The sequence below is a fragment of the Hyperolius riggenbachi genome, chromosome 5 (genome assembly GCF_040937935.1).
Source record: "Hyperolius riggenbachi isolate aHypRig1 chromosome 5, aHypRig1.pri, whole genome shotgun sequence".
NCBI lineage: Eukaryota > Metazoa > Chordata > Amphibia > Anura > Hyperoliidae > Hyperolius > Hyperolius riggenbachi.
Window position 1 is genome coordinate 293,641,691 of NC_090650.1, and position 20,605 is coordinate 293,662,295.

Below are 20,605 nucleotides of genomic sequence, written 5' to 3' on the forward strand. Positions count from 1 at the left end.
GACCGCTGTAAACTGCAGAGCGTTGCCGCATGATCTGTGCCACCACACAGATTATGCACCAATACAAGTTTATGGTGACATGGTAAGTTTGCATGCGCGACAGATGTGCAGAGCGGCGGTAAACCGGTGACATACCTCCTGTCCAGCAGAGGGTACGTCACTGAGTGGTTCCTTAAAAAGGAACATAGCTATACCATTACATCTACAAAATGTTTCTATAAAATAGCAAGCAGGTGCAAAGCTGTATTTAAAATGACTAAGGAAAGACGTAAAAAAACATAGCAGATGCACTCACTGAATATACATTACAGTCCCACTTCCAATGAGCCCTTTGGCATATATAAATTTTATGTCTAGGCTTGACAGAATTAGATTATGTTCTCTAGAGGAAAACAATGATTTGTACTTTACTTGTTTAGATACAGAGAGAACAATTTTTTCAAGAATTCATTTTTTTTTTTTTTGCTTATATATTACTTGTTGAAATGAAGCGGATTTATTTTTAGCATAGGCGTTGCACTACAAGGAGCGGAACGAATGCCGCATCCACATTTCATATATCTTAGTCCCAGCTGGGAAGTCATCCTGTTGTGTTTGCTGCCTTATTTCTCTACGATTCAAGGTTCATTGCTTTCTGCTGTGGCAGCTGTAGGGAAAGGTGACACAAGAAAGCAAACACCTTAACAAAATGATTCTTTATTGAGATCTGACACATGGAATATGCAGCAGTGCTCTCAAAGATTTTAATTAAATTACCTTGATCCTTCCATATTGCTACTGGAGACACGCACCGCTTACTATTACACAGGAGGATTGCCAATATGTAAAATGCCTGCATTGGCACAAGTCCAACGTTTCTCTGTAAAGGCAATGTATTACTGATGAGCGGTCCTGGAGTCTTCTTCACTTGCCTTTTGATATAAACCATAGCATGATTCACTTGATTTTTATTTCTGCCAAGTGAATGAGTCACGATTCACTTAGCAGCTCATCCTAAGCACAGATTCTTTGTCAATGGTTAGACTTGTGTCTTCCACTCTCTTCTATGAATAAAACAGCCTTGCTCACAGCAACAGAGTTTGAGCTGTTCTTTTCTTTAATTGGAATACCGGTTGTCTTCGATAACAATAGTTCTCCGTGGGTAAGTATCAATCTCAACAATGATGTATTGGAATTCATACTTCTCAGTTTGCGGATTCTGAAAAATTAGATGGATGTTAAAGAGGCATCATGGTGACATATACTGTGGTAGAATGCACTACCATTATTCAGGATACCAGATTTATGGTAATTATTCTGGTTTGAGCAACAGACACACTTCCTATATCTATATATTGGTATGTAGCCCCAACATCCCAATGATGTTTAGCTTAGCCTATTCAGTTATGCAGCTATCTCCAGTGCATTCTGGGGAGACTGGGCGTTTCTGCTCACTTCGAAACACACTACAATCATACTTGCCAACACTAACCATATACTGTGATAAATTTAAAAAGTACCTTAGATGGCATCGTAGGGTGTATTTACACTTTCCTGGGGCTTCCTTCAGCTCCAAGAGGTTAAGGAGGGTCGTGTGTATGTGTATGTGTGTATATGTGTATGTGTGCCAGTGTGTGTGTGTGTGTGTGTGCCAGTGTGTGTGTGTGTGCCAGTGTGTGTGTGTGTGCCAGTGTGTGTGTGTGTGTGTGTGTGTGTGTGTGTGCCAGTGTGTGTGTGCCAGTGTGTGTGTGCCAGTGTGTGCCAGTGTGTGTGTGTGTGTGTGTGTGTGTGTGTGTGTGTGTGTGTGTGCCAGTGTGTGTGTGTGTGTGTGCCAGTGTGTGTGTGTGTGTGTGTGTGTGTGTGTGTGTGTGTGCCAGTGTGTGTGTGTGTGTGTAAGTTCCAGCATCACCATGCAAGGAATGAATTGTGGAAAGCCTTACTTTCTTCATCAAGAAGTACATTACTCAATGGTGGCATAACTACTTCACGCCACAGGTTGTTTTACGCTTCCTGCCAAGAGCCATTTTCACCTTTCAGTGCTGGTCCCATTAATTTAGCTATAACCTTATCACGGTGTGTCACACCTAAATGATCTATATATCTTGTTTTCTCACATCAAAAGGTTTTTTTGTGGGCGATACTGGTTTTCAGTTATTTTCTATGCATTGTATAAAAAAAAAAAAACGAAAAAAAAAACCCACCACATCTTTTTTCCAAACCTATCCCCTATAGTTTTAAAATAAACAATGTTACTGTAGATGAAACCCACACATTTTATTTGCCCATTTGTCCTGACTTTCTCAACATTTAAATTTCTTTCCCGGTACAATGTATGGCAAAAATATAGTATTTGGAAATAATAGTGTTATTGCTTCAGCAGTAGTCTAACAGACACCAGATAAAACGTTTAAAACGGAGTTATTCATTGTGAACTCGATGTTAAAGTATTAACTTACGTACCATCAACTTACTGAGGGGTAACCTCTTGCTTCACTTTTTGGTGTGCTATGGATTACCAGCTACATGTAAAACATATTAGAACTCCTGTCACTTTATAACTAAGTAGACAAAAAAGTGTTCCTTGCGCTTTCACTCCAGGCAACCTTGACCAATCAGATCCAATGAATCTCTAGTCCACACTAGGCAATCGCAGATTGTGCTGCTCCAAGTCAGGGAGTGTGCAAAAAAACATCTAAAAAGGAAGTAGCGCTCTAAGTGCGTTACCAATGATGGGAATTTTATTGCGCATAAAAGTAAATACTTACAAGATGGTTGAATTAAAACCGCTTATCAGCGGGTAAGCAAACCGCTACACCCCTCTGCGGCAAGGCTGCACATGCTGTGACCAGCAGCAGCGTGTCCGATGTAACCAGGGAGCTCGTCTTGCGAGGCGGTGGGCGGGGCCTAGGGTCGTGGTGCGTGTGACGTCATGACGCGTTTCGGCGCTCTGCGCCTTCATCAGACGACCTTGGCGGTGGGACCAACTAAGCATGCTTGTGCCAGTTCTTTGAAAGTGCACATTAATGATACAATCTTGATTGTACTATCTTATACTTTTATGTAATATGAGTGACTACATAGAGTTCTTATTCAAATCATATTTAGGCCTTTATATATGGGCAGCTGTCAATTTTGCCGCCTGTCAGCTGCTCTCTTGCAGTGACCGGGTTCTTGTTAGCGCTCTGTACCAGCACTCCCAGCCTCCCCCGGACAACCATGCAGTGTTCACCCTCCCATCTGAAATGGGCCTTATTCATTGTACAATCAAGATTAACTTTAACATGTTCAGTTCCCTTTCACTGACTTTACTATTCATATTGATATCTGCCCAAACTTCACTGTAACATATTGGGTAATGTTCACCTGTTTTACATCCACATACACCGTGCCTTCCTTTTTCTGTTCTGAACCCGAAATGTAAAACTTCAGCCGCATACATTTGGCACCATCCTTTATGTATTCTGTAGAACTAATAAAAGGAAAAAAAATAGAATTATGATGATGAGCTGACATATACACCGAAGAAGCAGTGTTATTTCTAACATAGCAGTATGGTCTTCCTCAAAGTAAAAAAAGCTCAAAAATGGCTGCCTGCTCTTATCAATGATGCTTACATCTTTATAAATGCCATGACCGAGTTTAAACGTTTTTAAAGTTAAGCTTGTATGTGTTGTCATTTGTCCAACACAGGATTGTGCAGACCAGCGTGTGAACAAAGTCTGTATTGGCTCTGTACTGCATCCAGTACCATCAAGCTGAGGGCGGTACTAGTGCAAACTAGATCAGATATTCGTTAGGGTGGTACGAGTGCAAATTAGATCAGATATTCATTATCTGATGAGTTATACAAAGTGGCAAGCAGGTAAACAAATATCAAGTGAGTATCCATAGTTTACCTAGCGGTATTGACAGATATATCCGTCCATACAAAACATGCTGTGAACAGTATAAACGTGCATACACATCAATACTCTCTTGCACTGTATACTAGACCCTTGCCTGACACGTTTTGGCAAGTTACAGGAAAAAAAAAAAGTTATAAAAATTAATTGTATCACTTTTTGCACAAAAATCCTGGGGAAATTGAACGCCAGGGAGGTTAACTAAAGATGCCTGGGGTAAGGATAAAGCTTCGTACACACGTCGGGCTGTAACCAGCTACCAGTCGTCAGACCAGCCCGCGAGGCGGTCGTTCTGACGACAGTTTGCCGGTGGAGGGGTCAAAACCAGCCTTATCAGCCTGACGACAGAATGTACACAATGTCAAACTGTCATCAGAACGACCGCCCCGCGGCCGGGTCTGACGACTGGTAGCTGGATACAGTTCGACGTCTGTACAAAGCTTTATAAATAAATAAATCAAAAAAATAAAAAAAAAAAAATCAAAAAAAAAATCAAAAAAAAAAAAATCACACCAGTCAGAGGAAAGAGGATGCTTAAAGAACAACTATCAAAGAAACTGGCTTCAATTCACAGAGAGTTACCAAATGTATTACCACACATTTAAAGGGAAGGTTCAGGGTGGCTCTTAAAAAAATAAAAATGCCCATCCACTTACCTGGGGCTTCCTCCAGCCGTGGGCAGCCAGGACGTGCCCTCGGCGCCGCTCCGCAGGCTCCCGGTCCCCTCCGGTGGCCGACCCGACCTGGCCAGGCCGGCTGCCAGGTCGGGCTCTTCTGCGTTTCAAAATGCGCCTCACGGGGGCGCGCTGACGTCATTGGACGTCCTCCGGGCTTTACTACTGCGCCTGCGCAGTACAGCCCGGAGGACGTCCGATGACGTCAGCGCGCCCCCGTGAGGCCACCGGAGGGCACCTGAATGGGAATCTGCACTGCGATTCCCGAAAATGCATGCAGCAGTGCAATAGCGCATCGCACTGCTGCGCAGCCCATATGATGGGAACTGTAGAAGGGCTGTCTATGCCATGCTACCGTTCTTGTGTGTCCCCACACTATGCGTGCTACCAAAATGTGCACGGCAGCACACAGTCTGAACGAGCCCCCTCAGTAATAATTTCTGTTCAGTAATTCAAAAGCAGAATTCACAGAATTCAGCGAATGGTCAATAAATGTTCAGTAAATGTGCAGTATGGAATTGGTAAATTTTGGCAGAAATGCATTCAGAGAGGAAAAATGGAGGCGGGAATTAAGAGGGAATAGGCAAATGTCTTGTCCAACCCATTGGCAGTGTCCTCAACTACCTCTTCGGCTTTGTGTGCTGCTCTTTCACCCTTCTAGTTTGGACATTCCAGGGTGGGTGAAGGAGAGTTAAAGCCAGCCCTGGCCCATCTCTATGCTTAAAGTTTACCTGAAACTAGAATACTCTCAGGTACCATACTTACCTGGGGCTTCCTTAAGACCGCTTGTCCCTCGCTGTCTACACGGGTGGTTCCGGTCCCTAGCAATTAAGCCTGAAAGCCTGGCTGAGTCGCGATTCGTTCTGCATGTGCGGCCAGGCATGCTCCCTCGTTGCGCTCCCATCCCCAACAGCAGTATCAACCTTTCTTCTCCTCCCTACCTTGCATATACCTTAACCACTTCAGCCTTCAGTCGTTTTCACTTTATGCATCCGAGCAATTTTCACCTCCCATTCATTAGCCTATAACTTTATCACTACTTATCACAATGAACTGATCTATATCTTGTTTTTTCCGCCACCAATTAGGCTTTCTTTGGGGGGTACATTTTGCTAAGAGCCACTTTACTGTAAATGCATTTTAACAGGAAGAATAAGAAAAAAACGGAAAAAATTCATTATTTCTCAGTTTTCAGCCATTATAGTTTTAAAATAATACATGCCTCTATAGTTAAAACTCAAGTATTGTATTTGCCCATATGTCCCGATTATTACACCATTAAAATCATGGCCCTATCACAATGTATGGCGACAATATTTTATTTGGAAATAAGGTGCATTTTTTCCGTTTTGCATCTATCACTATTTACAAGTCTAAAATAAAAAAAAATTAGAAATATTTCAGCTTTACATTGATATTTAAAAAGTTTAGACCCTTAGGTAAATATTTACATGGTTTTTTTATTGTAATTTTTTTTGGGTTTTTTTGTATTAAACATTTTATTTGGGTATTTTTGGGAGGGTGGGATGTAAGCCATAGTTTTATAATGTAAATGTGTGTTAATTTTTATTTTTTTCACTTTTAGTTGTAGTTTTACTTTTTGGCCACAAGATGGCGGTCATGAGTTTACATGACGTCACTCTAAGCGTAACATACGCTTAGAGCGACGTATGGGGGACGTTACAGCAAGAAAAAGCGCAGTTTCCGAGAGAAGCTGTCGCTTTTTCAGAGGGGGAGAAGAATCAGTGATCGGGCAACATAGTCCGATTCACTGATTGCCTGGCTAACGAACCGCGGGCGGGAGCGGGCGTGCACACGCGCGATCGGCCGAGGGAGCTCGCAGATGCGCACATGGCCTCCTGGGCGTAGCTAGTACGTCCAGGAGGCCAAAGTAGTTAAAGACAACTTATCAAGACACCCATTATGTGCTACAGTCAAGATTCCCATCCAGCCCTGGTGACAGCCGTTGTCAGGATTATACAAACTATGCAACTAGGCAAAAAGGTCACTGAAGCTATAGAGATGAATCACAGCCCAGAGCCAGTACCAATTCCAGAAGCTGGGCCTCCAGTGCTCCGCGCACATCTTATAATGGATACCCATTGTGCTTATTTTTCAACTTTAAGAAGCAAAACTCTTTGTGATTGTTATAACTTATGGGATGTGCCATGCATCCAAGTGGCAGCTATCAATCAATGTTCAAATGAATATATAGTCACACTGTATGCTATTGTGGCTGCATCTGACCAAATGCTACTTGAGTATTCTACTAATATGGAATGGAGGCAGTATTCTACTAATATGGAGTGGAGGCAGTCCTAAACCCAGAACTTTCTCTCCGCTCTAAAAGATAAGCAACAGCACAATAACTTTTGAAGAAAACATTTCTTTGTTACAGTTTACAGAACTCCTGCAATAAATCTTCAGTGTCTACTTCCTGTATTCATGGGAGCACAGAAAGCTCAGATTACACTGGCACATTATTTGCAGATAAGGGAGAATTAAACAAGCTGTTCTCTTTAAACACACACAGGGTGGATGTCTCTGTGTTTTATTTGTCTCTTGTGCAACATAACATAGTAGTGACCAGTACAGCAATTCAGAACTGATGCAGATATTGTAGTATCAGTAGTGGCCTAGCTGTAAGATAGGTACCATCTCCTGGGAGTCTGGCTTGGGCATCTTTCAGAATGCTCAATCTCTCCTACTTCAGCAGACCTGCAAGCTGATTGTAAAGGTATGATCAAGTTCCAGCTATATAAAATTCTGTTTGGTTTACAAAATGTAAATACTAAAATTGCAGAAAGTAAAAAAAAATAAAAAAAAAATCTTACTTAACGTGCTGTCTTCTTCCTCGAGTTGTTTGCTCACCATGGCCCTTGATGGGTTCACCAAAAGCTCCAATGATCTGAAGAAAAAAAAAAAAAAAAAAAAAAGGATAAGGATGTTATTACAGCTCCATTTAAAGGGAACCTGAACTGAGTAAAATTATTTAAAATAAACACATGACATAACTTCAAATGAACATTACGTAGTTACCTTGCCACCAGTTCCTCTCAGAAGCTCACCATTTTCTTCTGAAAATTATCCCTTCCAGTTCTGACAACATTTTGTCAGAACTGAAATATATCAGTTGCTGTCAGTTATAGCTGAGAGGACAACTGATGTGCCAGGTAATGTCCATGTTTACCTATGGAGAAAATGGGTGATGTTACAGTTTAAAGGACTTACGAGGCGAAATTACTAAAAAAAAGTTAATCACGTGCCTCATCTTTTAAGGCACGGAGGAGGACACCGTCCGCGCCCTCCGTGCCGATCCGCCGGGTCCCCCCGCTCGTTAGCCCTCCGGGCCAGCTGCCGACTCCACGGCCCGGGTCGGGCTCTCCTGCCTCTTGTAAAATGGCCGCTTCCCCTGGCCGCGGCTGCGCAGTCCGTGAGGAGTAGACTACACGGGAGGTAACTATGACCTGTGTATGTTTATTTTGACTTTTAATTTTCAGTTCAGGTTTTCTTTAAGGAAATGTATAACTGAGCGTTTCTTTCTGTTTATGTGTCCCACAGCCATGTAATTTTAGAAGTACATAGCTTCCTAGCACTGCTTTACATGTCCACCTGGAACTGCTAGCAGCCAATGCACCCTGAAGCCAAGGCCAAGATAAAGGAACTGTTTTGTAAACAAGCAGTAGGATGCTGCAGGCAACATGCACTTCTGTTCTTAAGCAAAGCCTCATACACATGTACAAGCCTGGTCCCTTGGGTGACATTGCAGGGCCTAATGTGTACAGACATGTCAGTAGTCTGCAGCGTAGCGACGGGTTCTGTGGCTATGCCGGGGGGAGTGACCTGGTGGGTCAGAGAGCCGATAGAGCGGTGCGGTAGTGACATCACATGGTAGGTTAAGAGGGGAGAAGAACGCTCTTGGCCATTGCTCAGCCAAGGCAATGCACCGTGAAAGGGTTGGGGCCTGCTGAACACACTGGATTCCCTGTAGAGGTGGTCGTTCTCACCACCTTATCTGAATTTCATCTAGCGTTTGTATGGGGCTTAGGGCTTCTTATTAATGTAATGAGGGGGAAATGTCTCTAACATGCTATTCTCTACTGTTCCAGGAGCCAAGTGTACCAAAGTACACTTAAGGTGGTCATACATCTGTAGATTTGGCGGCCGACTGACCATCCGATTTGATATCGATTTGAATAACAATCAGTGACACCAAAAGCATGCCCGATTGACGGTGACACCAATTTTGTTTCCAGAAATTGGTCATATGTATCGATCTGACATTCTGGAGTTTTGGGTCGACATGCTCAATTGGGTGCGTGGCAGTAATGGCATGTGAAAATCACAAACGCGATGGAAAGCCTAGGCCACTGTAGAGATTAAAATACAGTAGCGTCCCAGTAATCCAGAACTCAACTAACCAGCAGTCTCAACCAACCAGCACAAATCTCTGGCAGTACCCACAGAGGTGAAGGCTAACTTCTTATGCTGTTTATGGGCTCTGCATTGCTTAAAGCTTGGGTCCAACGACTCCCCCAAGGGGTGTGTGGGTGTGGGTGTGGGTGTGTGTGTGGGTGTGTGTGTGTGTGTGTAACACTTTCAATAACCGTATTTTTACATTTAATAGGAGTTGATGGTATGAATAAAGAATGGGGTACAGTACTGCTTTAGCTAGGTCTATTTTTAACATTGAGCTTCAAGCAGCCAGAACACCCATTTATACAGTGTCAGCCGATCCGAGTCAGTGCTGGATAACTGAGACTTTAAGGCTCGTTCACACTGGGTCCAGAAACGTATCTGTGGCTCAGTTTTTCAGGCCGGATCAAAACCGGAGCCACGGATACCAGTGTTTTAGAAAAAACAAACAAAAGAAAAACAGATTCGTCTGCGTTTGCGGGGACCAGTTTTCAAAACCTGAATGGAAGATCCAGATCTGCTGCATTTTCATGCAACGGATCTGGATGCCGATACACGCAGGGGTAGAGGCAGGCAATAGAAAAACAGATCCCACTTTACACAGGCAGATTTGGACACAGAAACTGATCCATTTCTGTGTCACAGCCTGTGGGGAGGGGGGGGGGGAAGGGGAGCCGCCATGCTGGAGGGGTATAGCAGGCAGGACGGGGGTGGCAGCGGTCAGCGGGGACAGGGACGTGTCTCATACAGTTAAGCTAGGTCCACACTGGTCCGTGCAGGATCGGATCCGTTTCAAACGGATCCGTTTTTCTAGATATTTTTCCAGAAATGCATTTTTGTAGCATAGGTTTCCAGTCCGTGGAAATGTATGCCCAGCCATGGGGGGGGGGGGGGGGGGGGGAATTGGAAGAGGCAGCCACCATGCTGGAGGGGTATAGCAGGCAGGACAGGGGTGGCAGCAGGGAGGGGGACGCCCCCCCCTTACCTGGGTCCCCCGTCCCCGCTACCCCCTCCAGCTACATGCCGCAAAACTTGTTAAAATGTATAGCAGCGGCAAGCGAGGAGCTTACTTTCGCTCCACTTCCTCCGCTCGTCGCGTCACTGCCTGCAATGCTGCCCTCCGAAGTATAGAGGGCAGCATTACAGGCAGTGACGCGGCGAGCGGAGGAAGTGAAGTGAAAGTAAGCTCCCCGCCACTATACATTGTAATAAGTTTTGTGGCATGTAGCTGGAGCTGGTGGTGAGGAGGGGGGACTCAGGTGAGGGACGGGGACGACATCCCCCGTCCTGCCTGCTATACCCCTCCAGCATGGTGGCTGCCTCTCCACCCACGGCTGGGCATACGTTTCCATGGACTGGAAACGTATGCTACAAAAGTGCATTTTTGGAAAGACGAGGGGGGGGGGGGGGAAAAAAGCTTAGAAAATCCTGCACGGACCAGTGTGGATCTAGTCTAACTGTATGAGCTCCAAGGGACAGTTGGTGATATGTACATTGTTTAATGTACTACAGTATGCAGTGTGCACATTGGATACTGTCAACACTAAAATACATAATAACAATAATAAAAATAAATGAGCCATGTGCTGCAGCAGGTGAAAGTACCATTTTCCATATCAACTTGATATATGGAATAGCCAATAGTGGATTGGTGGTTTGTAAAGGAGCAAGAAGAAGCCCTAAGGCTTACTGTCCTGCTTAGCTGATACCAGCACAAATCATTGTATATTGCAACACATTTTCTGGAATGTCATAAGCTTACATTTATAATGCAGTACTGCCAACTATCACCTGGTCTCTTATTTTCTTCTTACCTCAGGGTGATTTTTACACTTTGTGAAAGCCTTTCCATAAATGCTACTGGGACTTGAAGAGGAGAAAAGTTCACTCACTGTACAATAGATAAGTCCCACTGTAACAATAATAGAAATAAACAGTCATAAACAGCAGATATACAAATGAATATTACAAGACGAAAACTCCACCTGAGGCTACACTTATTCTACACACGTCTAACGAGACACACTCTGGAGAAGTCCCTGTGGAAGTCTGGTAGGATGAAAAGGATTATGAGAATCTAGTCTTCATTCATTGGAAGTGAGATTTTAAATAAAACAGCTGAGGTGCAATCTACATTACAAACTTTTTCTGTCCACCAGTTATGCTTTGAATGATATAGGGCTAGTGCCCCTTCTCCCCTGAATACTACTCAGACTGGTTGTTAAAAAACTGCTTTGTTCTGACCTTTGTTATGTGCGCCCACCCAAAACACATCAATCTACATTCATGCCATGTACATGTGTTAGGCATAAATGAAGATTAGGTAAACATTATTGCTTTAAAGGGAGTCTGAAATGAGCTTTAAAATGAAAAACAGATACTCACCTAAGGAGAGGGAAGGCTCTGGGTCCTATAGAGTCTTCCTGTTCTTCTGCCAGTCTCCTCGTTCCCCTGCAGGCTTGAGTGCTGTAATAACAGTGCAGAAGATTTGGGTGCAGCCTGCACCACCATAGACCGTAATAGGAATCACCGCTAAAAAGGCGCACAGTGAGTAACCTCTGCGCCGCCAGAAGACTGAGCTGAAGTTATGTTTAAAACACTGTAAATTCGTCCGCCAGCGATAGCTGGAGGGGAATAAGTAATTAATCCCGCCGAGACATGTGCAGGAGCAGGGTTAGCCATAAAGCGGCTATATCCTCACCCATGGCTCCCGGCGGCAATTTCATAGGTGTGTGGCAGGCTCCCTCGTTGGCATTTCCTGCCGCAGGATATTCCAGCAATCTTTGTAAGCACTTGGGCTCCCAAAGTCCGACAGCTCTGTACTGCACATGCGCAAGTGCACCAGATATGGCGCTAGCACCTGTGCAGAACAGAGCGGCCCATCTTCGGAAGCTCGAGTACTTTCGAAGACTGCCGAAGTCTCCCCAACCCGGAAGAGAGCAGTCCACAACTGTGCTGTGTGTGGTCTTGGAGTAATTAAGGTCGGAATGATAGTGTACTATCATCCCGTCCATACATACTATCTGATGTCTGAAGACCAGGACCACTGCCTCAGTTCCCCCAGCGATGCCCTGTCTCCCCACAATCTGTGCTCGTATAGGCCGCAGGCACAAGTAGTTGTTGACCTTTAAATCCGATTTTCTTTGGCCCACACTTGCCCAGTTCGTTGACAATGCTCTTGCTGCGCTCCAGTCGTCTTTGTGATCACATAGTACAGAGCAGTGTCACTGAACAAACTGTGCATGCGTGGGCCAAAGAAGATCTGGTTCAAAGGTGGCCGACTACTTTTGGTCGTGGCCTATCCCGGCCCAGATTACAGGGACATAGAGCATCGCAAGGGACAACTGAGGCAGCAGTCCTAGTCAGGAGACATTACAGATAGTATGTATGGAGCAATAATCTTCATCTTGGATTTCCTATAAAAACAACCAAGGTTGTAAAGAATAAAACATTTAATGTGAACGTCTGTATGAAGGAGGTGCCATAATGTAAACCATCATTGTTGTTGATCTATTTCCCATCATGTAAATATTCCAGTGGCACCCTACAAAATATGTGCCAGTTCAGTTCTAGATCTAGCTCCCAGTAGTAGTGCTGAAAGAACTAAAGAACTGGCATATGTACTAGAGCTGGCCGATTTACATACAAGGATGGTTGGAGGCTCCAGCAATGAAGGCTACAATAAAGCAGAGCCTAGATATGGAATTCCATCTACAATTTTCTGGAATTTTACATTTTATATCTACAGTTGGAGAAATAAACTATGGATATCTGTACTGTACAGTACATAAATCAAAGAAACTTAGTTACAAAATGGCAGTTGTAATCTGATGCTCTACTGCAAAATTATTCTAGAAATGTACATTTAGGGCCGGTTTCCATGAACACAAATTTGTAGTGTTTCCCCACATGTATATTTAGACAGGGGGACACGGTTTACTGAAATCAATTAGCTGGCATCCCATTTGCATTTGGAGGATAAAAATGATAATCAATCGAAGGGCATGCTAAATTTTTACGCATCATGCATGTGAACCCCTAAAGCTGTGCATGACATGGCTAAAGGGATTTGGATGCGTCTCACATCACAGCAAAATGCATGCCAGCACACAGTGGAAACAGGCCCTGGGTTCACTCTAGTTTGCAGCCACAACGTGGATGGACACAGTTGATTTGATGTATGATCTGCTGTCAATGTCCCATTGTACTCATGGTGTGTGCTGTAACTGACACCAAGAAACACCTGGCAGGTTCAAGAGCAGCTATCGCTGGTGACAAAGGCAAAGCTCAGCACGTTGGAGGAAGCTTTAGTAGATGGGATACCCTCTCTGGCCACAGACGCAGCAGGGTCAGGGTAAGTGGGAGAGAACACTAATCTCCCTTTGGGGGGGGGGGGTGGGTTCTGTACACATGCTGGATTCCTGGCAGATGTGGTGGTTATTGGTCACCTCGGCCAAGGTCCATCTGGCATGTGTATAGGCCCTAACTGTCCTGCAACAGACGTCATTTAATTACCTTACCTTTCTGAAACTGTCGACTTCATCTCTGATTTGGAAGAAACCCCTCAGTGGCGGTCTATTTTACTGTTGGATATTTAGGTATTTTTACTACTTTTGCTGATAAATGCCCTAAAAATTGCCTTTGAATATTTAGTTTTCAGAATTCATGACTTATAAATTAAGTGCTTAGTCAGAAGTTATTCCCCTATTTCACATACTTTCGATACTCCAGGCAATTCTTGCCCTCTCACAAAGCACCTTTCCTGGGCTACTGTGACCTGCTCATACACTGAATGTGCTGTCAGTTTGTTCAGATTCAGGTTTGGAAATCTGAAATTCACGTGTTCTGTTATTCCCAAACGCTGTACTCCCTGTAAAATACCCAAAACCTGTTATTGCGGATGTCAGAGCTGTCTGCAATTTCACATTTATGTTGACTGAATTTTATGCAAAAATACAGTCAGCACTGATTTCAGTAATAACACTGTTTGGAAACAGCAGCCTTCAATAACAAGACACATGGATTTCAGGTTCAAGTACTGCTAAACTGAAATCCAAACAACACCACTAATGTTAAAATTTCATATATGTCTTAAATTGCACACACAAATCTTTTATTACCACTTTCACAGTGAATAAAGGGTGCTTATATGAAGGGTTAGCTAGCTGAAAAAGTAGAATTCTGTGCATGAGAAGACCTTACCTGTAAGAGCTACTCCAACAATAACCACAACGAAAAATGTAACATCCCGGCCTGCTTGTTTCACTAAAATAAAAAAAAAAGGGTTGCATATTCAATTTTGTACTTATTTTAAGTTTTTTGCATAAGTTACATAACATTTTATTTTACAATGTCTCAAACGGTACCTGAGCTGAACTACATGTCAGGTTTTATACGCTTCCTCCAGCCCCCTTGAGGCCACTCAGTCCCATGCTGTCTCCCAGGGCCACTCCTATCCCCCGCAGGACGACCCGTTACTCTGCACTAGTCACGCATGCGCGGCATGGCCGCTTGCACACCCTAATCGCACTTCTGTAGATGGTAGCATTCTGTGCTTGTGCAGGCAAGGAATGGCACGAGACCATGCATGAGGAAGCGTGACTCGGGCAAAGTACCCAGCCACCCTGCTGGGGACAGGAGCGGCCCAGTGTGACGGTGAGGGACCAGGTGGCCTCAAGGTAGCTGCAGGAAGCCCCAGGTAAGTATAAAACCTCACATGTAGTTCATCTCAGGTTCCCTTTAACGCGAATCTGATGCAATGGAAAAATAAGCAAACAATACTTTCCACAGTAGCGGGAAACCTCAGGAATGCTACAGAGACATCCCTCATTTAACTCTCTGCTTCTTGCCAGGACCGTCTTCTTTGCAGCTGTGCTCTCCTCAATGTACGAGCGCGGCCATACTGCACAGGTAGCAGTACGCTTCGCGCCTGCACAATAGTATGGAGCCGCTCTTGCACAGAGGAAAAAGCTGTGCACGAGCAGCTCCATGCTACTGCCCTATGTTTGACCTGCGCAGTGCAGACGTGCTAGTACACGCAGGGGAGCACGTCTGCAAGCACTTTTTTTCAACACTAGGGACCTTAGCCCGTTTAATAACGGGGTCTAGGTCTGTCACTGCCGCCACCTGTCAGCATGCATGCACACACCCGCAGCATGCGCCCGGCCCCCTGGCTGTCCTACTCCCGTCCGAACAATGCTGTCTCTTTGGCACGTGCGCAGTAGCGCAAAGCAGACACACACACACACACACACACACACACACACACACACACAGACACACACAGACAGACAGACACACACACACACACACACACACACACACACAGGTTTATTAGGTAGGATTATTATTGAATATTTTCAAAGGGTACCGAGCGCAGGGCCAGAGAGATGGAAGATCAGGGAAGCCTCTGAACCTTTACTGAGTTTTTTCATTTTTTACTTCAGCTACGCTTTAAAGGGATAAGCCTACAAAAAAAATAAATACATCAGTTTTACTCACCTGGGGCTTCTACCAGCCCCTTGCAGTCACTCTCGGATCCTCCTGTCCCCCGCTACCTTCGTTTTTGGGCCGACAGGCTTACTGCGCCTGTGCAGGCCTGGCCATGCGTCTCTTTCTTTGTGTACCCGTTCGCAATAGCGTCCTGCGCAGGACGCTATTGCGGACAGGCCTCTCAGAAACTAAAGTAGCTGTCGGTGGGGAACAGGAGGATCCAAGAATGACTGTAAGGGCTCGGGACGGCTGCAGGGGGCTGGTAGAAGCCCCAGGTGAGTAAAACTGATTTTTTTTCTTAGACTTAAGTATCCCTTTAACCCTCCTGGCGGTTTGCAAAACATCCGCCAGGGGGCAGCAAACTCTTTTTTTAATTTTTTTTTTTTTCTTCTTTTCATGTAGCGAGTCAAAGTCTCGCTACATGATAGCCGCAGCTCAGCGGCATCCCCCCAGTCCCTCCGATCGCCTCCGGCGATCGGAGATCCCGTTCAAAGAACGGGATCTCCTGGAGGGCTTCCCCCGTCGCCATGGCGACGGGCGGCATGACGTCACCGACGTCATTGGGAGTCGGTCATTGGGGCGCGGCGAGCGGAGGCACCTAATCGGTGCGGAGCGGCGGCGATCAGACTGCACACGCAGCTAGCAAAGTGCTAGCTGCGTGTTGCAAAACAAAAAGTGAACAAATCGGCCCAGCAGGGCCTGAGAAATCCCCCTGCGCGGCATAGCTCGTGCTCAGCACGGGCTTACTGCCAGGGAGGTTAAGCCAGGGGTGTCAAACACAAATAGATGGAGGGCCGAAATGAAAAACTTAGACAAGGTCGAGGGCCAACAGTCATATTTAACCCCCCCCCCTTCCATTTGGAATGATCGCACAGCACCTGACAATTTGCACTGCATGCTATAGCCGCGGTGGGGAAAAAAAAAAACCTTAGTATAGGTAGGTAGCCAGGTATAGGTGTCCCCAGTGTAGGCAGCAAGCCATAGGTGCACCCAGTAAAGGTTAGGCTAGGTAGGTGCCTCCAGTATAGGTAGACAGGCATAGGTGCACCAAGTATAAGTTAGCTAGGTAGGTCCCCAGTATAGGTTAGTCAGGCATAGGTGGACCCAGTATATATTAGCTAGGCAAATTCCCCCAGTATAGGTTAGCTAGGTAGGTGCCCCCAGTATAGGTTCATCAGGCATAGGTGGACCCAGTATAGGTTAGCTAAGTAAGTGCCCAGTATAGGTTAGCTAGGTAAATTCCCCCAGTATAGGGTTAGCTAGGTAGGTGCCCAGTACAGGTTAGCTAGGTAAATGCCCAATACAGGTTAGCTAGGTAAATGCCCAGTATAGGTTAGCAAGGTAGGTGCCCAGTATAGGTTAGCAAGGTAGGTGCCCAGTATAGGTTAGCTAAGTAGCCAGCCTTAGCCTCCACCTCCTTCCACAGCCGCCGCTCCTTTACTTCCTGGAGTCGGAGGCCCATCCTGCATTGAAGCCCGTTCCCCTTCGCTGCATGCCTGGCGGCGCGGCTAAGACAGTAGTGTTGTCGGGATCATGAACGATTCGGATCTTTGATCCGAATCTCTTTTGTGAGTCGAATCATCAAAATGAGTGTTTAGGATCGCAAAGGGGAATCAGAGCAGAGATGTATCGCTCTGTTGGAGGGGAGCCAGCCTTGCAGGGACAGGTAGATGAGAGAGGGAACATCGGTGCCACTGCCAGATATGTGTAGAGCACACATACTGGCTATAATGTGCTGCTCATTATAGGCTGTCTGTTCTGTAGTTGTGCACAGTGAACAAATTGGAAACTTTTGGCTCAGAAGCACAGCTCAGTAACTTTGTAGACAGCGTGCTGGGCTAGAAGGGCAGGCACTGTGATTGCAGGGCAATATGATCCTCCTGCACTGCTCTAAACAGCTGCACTTCACTTCTGGGAATGCTTTCTTTCACTGTGCGACGTCTGCATTCAAAGTATACAGATGAACATATAGATGAAATATATGTAAAGCATATGATTGCAGCATGTGGGTATTGTGTGCAAACAAACATTTCTGCCCTCTGCTCGTCCCTCCTCCCTTCTCTGTCCACTCCCTGCCTGTCTCTGTCCACCATCTCCCCTTCTCAGTGTGTCCACCCTCCTCCCCTAGTCCTGTCCTGCTAGTCATTTCACCCCCGAATGCTTCCCTAGTAAAATGATCCGAGATTCGGATCAAAGATCCGGATCTTTTCAATGATCCGATTCGAATCATCCGAATCATTGAAAAGATCCGAACTTCCCATCTCTAGAAGAGCAGCGCCCCAGATAATGTTGCGTATACAGGAAGTACTTCCTGTATACGTGCCTATTATAACAGAGCCGCTCTGCTGTCTTCCCGTCACAGCCGGTTCTTATGCTGCATGCCCTGTGGCATGCAGGGGAGCGGACTTCAGTGCAGGACATGCCGCTGACTCCAGGAGGTAAAGGAGCGGCGGCCAAGGAGGAAGAGAGCCCATCCTCCAGACGCATCCAGGGGCGAAGCAAGGGAGTGATAGAGCGTAGCCACGCTTTATCACTAGTACAAGAGGGAGGGCAGCGCAAGTCTCCAGGCCTCAAAAAAATGCAAGAAACGATGAAGGGTGGGAGGGGGCGGACCCGGGAGCATGGCCGCGGGCCAAAATCAATGTTAATTATAAAAGCACTGGCAGGCTACGTTTTATGACGCTGCGGGCCAAATTTGGCCCGCAGCCAGAGTTTGACACGTGCTTTAAGCGGTCATACACTATGGAACTTTTTTTCTTTTTATCTGTGTGGTTTGCTGCAACACATTTTGGATGCTTACCTGGATCCTAGAGAGGTTACCCCCCAGTCCTCCTCAGCCAGGCTGACCCAACAATGAGACCACCGAGGCATGGCCACACTCTGCCTGAGCAGTCGCATGGGGACACTCTCCAGGATCCAGAGGCTTCCCTCTTCTGAGGTAAGTACCCTGTAGAGGCACTTTACTTCAGGTACATAAAGTACAGGAACATTTAAAATAGATCGAATTGAGATCGATCAGAAGCCCATACGACAGAATCGACATTTGAAAGATCACAGGGTCAATCTTGGCATGCAGTTAGCATGCTACAAAGAAGGTCATTGACCCATTCTCTATTGATAGCCTAAAGAATGCATTTCATTCCTGAACAATCTATACAGATTTTCCACCATTTTGTGTCCAAAATACATAATTGTCAATTGATCAGACATTATGTGCAATAATCATTAAGTGCAATAAATGATTGCTCTGATATGAAAATCGAGCTGTGTATGGCCATTTTAAATAGTATCACTTTACAGCACACTTTTTAATGTATGCTTATCTAAAAGGGCACGTGCAACCAAGCCGGCTCCCGGCGCACTAAGGCCTCGTTCACATCAGGGCCGTTTCTGTGCGCTTTCCACAGCGCACTGCCCTGTGCGATCAGCAAGGTATTGATTTGTCCATGTAACTAAATGTAGCTGGTTCACATCTATGCGCTGCGCTGAGCAGCGTTACAAAAACGTAGTGTTGCATGCATTTCTGTGCGCTGAGCTGTAAAGCGCACAGCAATGCAAGTGAATGGGTCCGCTTTTTTAGCGCATAGAAGCGCGTACAAGCGCATAGAAGCGCATGCGTTTTTTACCCCTAATTGGAGAAAAAAATACATTTACATACAAAAACAAAGTTTTGACAACTGCTGCTGCTACAGTAAGCAAAACGTGCTTTAAAGAAGCGCAGCGCAACGCACAGAAACGCGGACTAAAGCGCGCACGAGCGCATGCGTTTTTTACCATGCGCTTTAACACGTTTTTCAGCGCAGTAGATGTGAACGAGGCCTAATGCCCGGCCAGAAAGCAGCTGCAGGAGGCATTTGGCCAAGAACAGAGGGGATGCAGGAGAAATGGGCAAGAGGAGTACTACATATACATGCATGCAACCCCCCCCCCCCCTCCTGTTTTTACTGTATGGTTCAGCTCTGTTATAAAGGTATGCTACATGAATATTTTATAGATAACAATACCCGTTAGGGCCAGTTCTCAGTAGCACGGCTTCCAGTTCAGCGAACTCTCGTTTGGGGGGCTTTTGGCGGCTTCCCATCGCGATCAGTGTTTTCGTCCCCACGAGGGGGACACGAAGACGCAACAGTTAATCGACCCTGGACACCACATGTAGCATTCAGGGTCGCATAGAACAACGGGGAAAAATGGGATCGGATCGCCATGTTTGCACAAACGCTGGTAAAAGCCCAATATAAATGCTCCCATTCACTTGAAAGGGAGCGTTTAACGATGAGTCCCAGACGCTGGCAGTAAACACACACAAAGCTTCCAACCAGCCCTAAAAAGTGTGCTGTGAAGTGATACTATTAAAAATGTTCCAGCAATCAAAAATAAAGCAAAAACCTATGCGATCAGCTCTGGAGCACTCTGATGAGAGAATAAACACAGCAAGAAGGGAATACCTTTTTGTGCTGCAGTCTGTGGCTTGGCCTCAGTGCTGCGGGTCTGCACAGACACATGCTTGTTCTGGTCTCTCACTTGCAGCAGAGTGCTATCTGTCCTTAGGAGCTGCACATGGATCTGCGAGCTACCAGGGAGTCTTCTTTTTGTGGGCAGCAGACACAGCAGGCTGCTAGCTGCAGACCTGTGGCTGGGAAGTTTCACCACGCATTGTAAAGTAGGAGGCAGTAGCTTGTAATGTCGGAGAGCTCCTCTCCACACAGTGTAGCAAAGAATCATGACAGCTCGGTGAACCTTTCACCTGTGCACGGAAGTGATCAGATCACGTTACACAGCATGGTCAGTGAACAATTGTGTAGGACAGTTGCTGTAGCTGAAAGGCCTCTCTGCCGCAGATCATTTCGGCCATGTGCAAACACGCCCCTCTACACAACATGTCCTTGTGTTTCGCTCAGATACATGGGAGTTGTAGTTTCAAATCATGTGTTTTTATTTGTATTCGTCTCTAAAAACTACATTACCCAACCTCCATTGCTCTTAGCTTGCTGCTGATGTCTGTCCCAGCAGTGTAGGTTGCTGAAGACAGTATGACCTTTGCATTCTGATTTGTCAAATACTATAATCTAATCTATAGATCCTGATTGTACTGCAGAAAAATCTCTGTAGTGCATGCACAGGTTGTAGATTCCAATTAACTGC

At 45.6% G+C, this 20,605-nt stretch overlaps 1 protein-coding gene across 1 annotated transcript; it reads right to left on the bottom strand.

The window, feature by feature from the left end:
• Positions 1-680: 680 nt before the first annotated feature.
• On the bottom strand, positions 681-20,354 carry TIMM21 (translocase of inner mitochondrial membrane 21). Its single transcript, XM_068234670.1, has 6 exons — positions 19,909-20,354; positions 14,174-14,236; positions 10,786-10,883; positions 7,390-7,463; positions 3,343-3,448; positions 681-1,198 (listed from the first exon to the last, which is right to left on the bottom strand). The coding sequence occupies exons 1-6, from the start codon at positions 20,183-20,185 to the stop codon at positions 1,097-1,099; spliced, it is 720 nt and encodes a 239-aa protein (XP_068090771.1). The 5' UTR covers positions 20,186-20,354; the 3' UTR covers positions 681-1,096.
• Positions 20,355-20,605: the final 251 nt, after the last annotated feature.